The 5986-nt window shown below is 44.9% G+C and overlaps 1 protein-coding gene across 1 annotated transcript; it reads left to right on the forward strand.

The window, feature by feature from the left end:
- The first annotated feature begins 255 nt into the window (after positions 1 to 255).
- On the forward strand, positions 256 to 5245 carry FAM216B (family with sequence similarity 216 member B). Its single transcript, XM_011369754.2, is given in 4 exon segments — positions 256 to 354; positions 3242 to 3362; positions 5027 to 5214; positions 5216 to 5245. Coding segments are annotated over 4 exon segments (438 nt in total).
- The last annotated feature ends 741 nt before the right edge of the window (positions 5246 to 5986 follow it).

Below are 5986 nucleotides of genomic sequence, written 5' to 3' on the forward strand. Positions count from 1 at the left end.
AGTGATGAGAAAGACAAAGGGCTCTGAATTATTTCTCGCATAAAAAAGGGATGAGAACAGAGAAGAAAGGTGCAGAACTCAGCAGTCTGGTGCGGTCCGATTACTGGGCAACGTGCGAGAAAAGGTCTTATCCCTGGAAATAAATAACACTGGTCTATTTACTTATTTACTTGCTCATTTACACCCCTGATTATGGGTCGACCAAGTGAAATCTTAGGCTATGCTTTGTTGTTCCGCGGAGGTACAGGATAAAGAATGGGAGAGAAAAGGAAAAGACAGCGAAAGCTCCAGAACGTTCCACAGATTCCATGCGTTTGCGTCCCTGCCTCCGCCGCGGACACGGCATTGCTGAAGGTACAGCATCTTCCTCCGGGGTGAAGAGGCCTTGCGTGTCTCTCCTTCGGGCCTGAGGACTTTGCTTTCCCGGCATTGGGGAGAATCCCGGGCCGGTGTGGGTGGGGTACGTGTTGACAGCGTGGGTGAGAGAGTAAATGAGCTTGGACAACCGGCTCCGACACCCATCCGTTTCAGGGGCTCCAGGAGATGGTCACCTCTTCACTGCTAACCCATCACTGGAGTTGGGAAACTCACGGATTAACCACACTGGGGCTCTTTTCTAGAAAGCTCCATTAGCTCCTTTCAGTTAGAATGAGCAAAAGGCATTCTCTTTGTAAAAATTTCAGTTCTCTTCCATCATTCCCTCAAGGAGGAATAAGCAACGGGAGAAAACGATTAGAAACGTGACTGTTCCTTCTGATTTAGGAAGTTGAGAGTTCTACCAAGGAAAAGAAGTAGGCTTTTTCTTCTTATTAAAAAAAAACATAACTTTTAAGAATTTCTTTTACATCATAGAAACTCCCATTGCATTTTGGAGATTCGCTCCTGAAATTGGCTTGTAATTTTTATATTACATTGTTCTCAATCATTTGAAAAGGCTTAATTAGGGATCCGTTTTTTCTTCAAATATATTACCTTTCAAAATATCTAAATCAGAAACTGTGAAGCTGAAACGATGTCCTGAATTGTGAAGTACTTGACTTCGCCACTTTCACTCTGGATATATTTTCGATATTGTTTAAGGTCTCTAGATTGCAAAAAAAATCTGACTCATGTATTTCAAGTCCACCCAACATTTCTAACAAACGAAAGTCACTTAACTTTTATAAATAATTACCTTAAGTTTAGTTTCTATGACAATGGTGATCGTTTTTTGTTTTTTTTTTTTAATTCTGTCATTGTTTTGAATTTTTTGGCCTGGGGTAAACTTATTTTATCTTGACTTTTCTAGAATGTTGATGCTACTGTCTCAGTTTCCCCGTCTGCATATAATGAGCCCTTAAGCTCTATTAGGTATTCAGTGGTAATTGAAGTCCAGCCCTTCCTGTTCGTCCCTAGCTCTAAATGGTAGGCTTTTAAATGGTCGACCTACTACTAAGAGCCTGCCTGTCTTTAAGCCTGTTCACCACAGCAGGGCCACAGTAATCTTTCTGAAATGCAGATCCGCTGTGACATTTGGGGTTGGGTAATTGTTTGTCGCGAGGACTGGAGGCTGTCTCACGCACTGCAGGCTGGTCAGCAGCCCCCCCGGCCTCTACACTGAACACCAGTCGCGTCCCTTCTCCATCCCGCCATTTGTGACAACCAAACACTTCTCCAGACATTGCCAAACGTCTCCTAAGGGTCCAAGTCACTCTTGTTGAGAACCACTGCCTTAAATGGCTCCTCATGTAAAAGGTAACCCCTAAATTCTTAACACGTCATAAAAGGTTTCCATGATCTCTCCCGCCTGACTCTACAGCTCAGGCTCCATGTCCTGGTTGAAAGAAAGAAAAGTCTGCTTCCAAATATATCCAAATATTTTGTGCCACGTGAGAAAATTCATATTGCTTTCTTCCTCTAATTAGCCCTTCTTTTTCTGCCAGTGCAGTGGTTCTCAAATTTTAGGGTGTACCTATCAGAATTGCCTGGAGGGCTTATGGACCCCAGGCCCACAGTTTCTGATTCTAGAGCTCTGAGGTGGGGCCTGAAAATCTGTATTTCTGACAAGTCACCAGAGGATGCTAAGGCCTTTTGAGGACCAGGACTAGTCCTTTTAAGGACTTCCTTCCCATGCTGAAGACTCAGACGTGTTGATCATTTCATTTAGAAACCTTCCTTGACTGCTATAGGCGGAAGGAGTTTTTCTTCTGTGTCCATAGCACCTTATTGCTAATGATATTGAAACCTTATCACGGTGCCCGTCCATCTACCTCCCTATCTCCCCCGCTTCCTGACAGCTCTCAGGGGAAAGTTCTCTTTTACCATCCAGAGGCCTGGCATACTTCAGTCCCTGTGTAGATTCTCACAGCCTACCTTCCTCAGCAAGGGTGATAATAGATCGGTAACAGCTAAAACACGCTGCATCTCCCTCAGCCCGATAATTTGACCTACTGACCTAGAATCTTTTACTTACCTATTTCGCCTTCGCACAGGCCAGTGGAAGATTGTTTAAGCCAATTAAACGAGGAAACTACCCAACTGTTTTTTCCAATTGTTTTATATATGTAGTGAGAACGAGAGAGAGAGAGAGAGAGAGAGAGAAGCGTCTTATTTCTGTCACGGTTGGGGCCGATCAGAGTTCAATGTCGCCCCAGCGGCTGGGGGAGGGCGAGGCATAGACGGTGCAGATGTGCAGTTAGCATTTTTCCTCGGTTCTTCTTCATTGATGCGGCAAAGAATCACAGGTCAGTGAGATTTAATAGTTTTATTACAAGTAAGTTTTAGAAAGACAAAGTATGACCCAAGGAGGCACATGGTTCCAGGGCTATAATCAGCACAAAGGGGCCAAAATGACTACAAAGAGCTAAAAGGCCACAAAAGGCCACCAAAAAGGAAGGGGAGCCCCAAAGGGCAAAAAGCGGAGAGAGCCCCAAAGGGCAAAAAAAGCCTAGAAGCGGGAATGTCTGCCTTATATTTGGCCATGATGGGTGGTACCACAGGCATTCCTAGGTGACTGCAGGTGAGGTCATTCTGACTGACACCTGATTGACACCAGGCAGTAACTTTGCCTAGTGTGCATGTGCGTACCCCAAATTCTACTACCACTTGAGGTGTTCTCTGGGCTGGGCCCCCATTCTTCTGTTCCCCCTTGTTGCTCATATCTGATTTGCTGCCCAACACTTCCTGGGCAGTCAGCTTTGAATGCACCACACTGACTCCTAGAGCCGCGGCCGCCTGACCGGAATCACCTGCTCTCTGCCAGGGCCTCACCCCGGGGCAGCAGCGCTACCTCTACAGCGCCGTGCAGGCCTACAGCTCCAGACAGCAGTGGGAGGCCTTGGGGACCCGCTTCATCCACAGCGTCCAGCAGCAGTGGCTGCTTGGTGAGTGGGACAGCCTGACCCGGACCCAGCACCGCAGCTGGATGTCGGGTTTCCTGACCAATAATTCCAGTGGCATGGCTTCTGCCAGCACGCTATTTGATCCATGTGGTTGGCTGGCCATGTTTAAAAATGATTATCTCTGATAACCGAAAGCAAAGTTTTAAGGATAAATTAAGTGGGGTTAAAAAAAATCCAAGGATGGATTGTTATAAAGCGTTAAGAACTCTGCGAGGTACAGGAACTCGATCCGGCAGAACTGACCGTGGCCTGAGGCAGGTGGTCCAGGCTCAGAGCCCAGCTCAGAGCCCCGCGGGCTGTGCAGCCTCAGAGCTGCGTTTACTCATAGCAAGAATACCGATATCACTGAGCATCCACCGCTCTCCAGTGCTTGGAGATCGACATGCACCCTCTCATTTCCTCCCTGCTCTACCATTGTGAGAAACTGCAGCTCAGGCAGGTTATGTGACTTGAGCAAGATCACACGGATGGAAGTGTCCACGGGACCGTCTCCAGCACAGATAGTGCATTTCACCCCCATGCTCGCTCTGCTGCCTGGTCTCTTCCACCAGCCTCATGGGATTTCACCAAGGACAAATGAAATAATGGTTCTGAGAGAGTTTCATAGATCATAACATACAGAAAGATGTAATTGTCATTAAATCCCTTCTCTTATTGGAAATATTTTCATCTTCAGCCCTCCCCCCCCCATGCCCACAGAGCTCTATTATTATTTTTTTTTATAAACCACTCGCGTGGCACTAGCACATCTACCTTACACGGTTGTTTCTGTATTTGCACAAAAGGAAACCATGGTTTTTGCAAGTGCTTTAATAACAAAAGCAATGAACAGTAGTTATCTTGTATTATCTCATATTGGGGTTTCCTATGTGCCAGCTACTGCTCTAAGCACTTTGCAAGTATTGTCTTTTTTGAAACTCAGACACATCTACATGGCCGGTGCCTTTACAGCCCACATTTTACAGATGAGAAAACTGAGGCATGGAAAAGTTAAATAACACGACCAGGGTCATGTAACTAGTAAATGGCGGAGCTGTGACTCAGTGGGTCCCCGTGATTGTCTGAAGTATTGCAGAAGCATCATCTAGTAGCTTTGTCTGCAGAGTAAAATTGCTTAGAAGCCAAAAAAACAAGGAGCAGAATGTTCAAAGTTTAGTGCACATGAAAGCCACCTATGTATGTTATGAAAATGTAGTTTTTCAGGCCTAAATCTCTGAGTTTCTGATTTGAAAGGTCTTTGGAGTAGAGTCAGAAATCTGCATTTTTAAAAAGCATTAAATGTGGTCTCAGCTAGCAGATTCCGAAGGGGTCTGCAGACCGTACTTTAAAAACAGAGAAAGATTGAGTGTATCTGTTTCTGGTTTGAAGAAAGTCTTAATACGGAAGATAAGCATTGGCTCACGCTCTTCTCCAAATCATCTGCCATGATAACCAATGACTATGCGTTAATTAATTTATTGGATGAGGAAATGCAAAAGTAGAAAAATATACTTCCTGCCCTCAAAGATCATACAATCTGGCTGTGCTAAACACAGTTTTCTCTACCCTGCAAAGTAGAAAAAATTTTGTGAATATTTGCAGTGTTGTTTGCTTATTTGTTCTGTAAAATTGTAGACCTTGAAGTTTCTCTCATTTCTTTCCCCTAGGCTACATTACTCAACAGGAGGCCTTGGCTTGTGCAGCTATTCTTAGAGATTCAATCAAGAAAGCCTCAGCCAAGGAAGCTCTTCAAAGAACTATTCCCCGGAGGGCTTCAGCCATGACAAGAACAAGGCCACCAGCACGCCCTGTGTCTGTGGTTCGACCCAGGGCCCTAAGCAGGGGGCTCTGATCTCTTGGGAACCAAAACTTTGCACAAGCTCTGACACAGGCAGTTCGCTCATGTACCCATGGCATCTACTGAGTGCTTAGCATCTATACGTTGAATGAGAACGAATAATAATAAAAAATTCTCATACAAACCCCACTGCTAGAAATTATCTTTCTCCCATGCACATAAATTCTACCAGCAAGAACAAGTTGAACAGTGCACATAAGTGTAAATAAGCCTTTCCCTCCACATATAATCTATAGAGTAAAATGACTTTTGAAGCTTTCAAAGTAAAAGCTTCCTTTGAATTAGAATATCCCAGAGAAGTCTCAAGAACAGTGAAAGAGGACCAGTCAACTGAGGAGATCAGGTCCTCTATCGCTGAGTGACCATTCCCTGCAAGCCACCTGTTGCACATATTAAAAATACGAAGACCAATACAGATTTGACACTGAGCAGGGCTTCCCGACATAGCTTCTCAGCCACAACTGAACCAGGCATTTCCGTGTCCTCCTTCCTCTCTTCTTCCCCAACAAGCAAAAGTCATCATCTTAGCCCCAAATCTTCTGGTTCTCGCCTGACTCAATCCCTTTGTGTTGTCTTGAAACCTGGACTTACTAACCTGTCACAGCTGGGTTCATTCTACATAGCCGTCATTGACCATGACACAGGTGAGGGAATCCATTCCCACAGAAATAGCCCCAGAGAACTAATCTCAAGTTTAACCTTTCCGTGAGCTCGATGGTTTTAAGTAGAGCACACAAGACTATGCAAATAAACAGCAAACGAGGTAACG

The sequence above is a fragment of the Pteropus vampyrus genome, unplaced genomic scaffold (assembly GCF_000151845.1).
Source record: "Pteropus vampyrus isolate Shadow unplaced genomic scaffold, Pvam_2.0 Scaffold154, whole genome shotgun sequence".
NCBI lineage: Eukaryota > Metazoa > Chordata > Mammalia > Chiroptera > Pteropodidae > Pteropus > Pteropus vampyrus.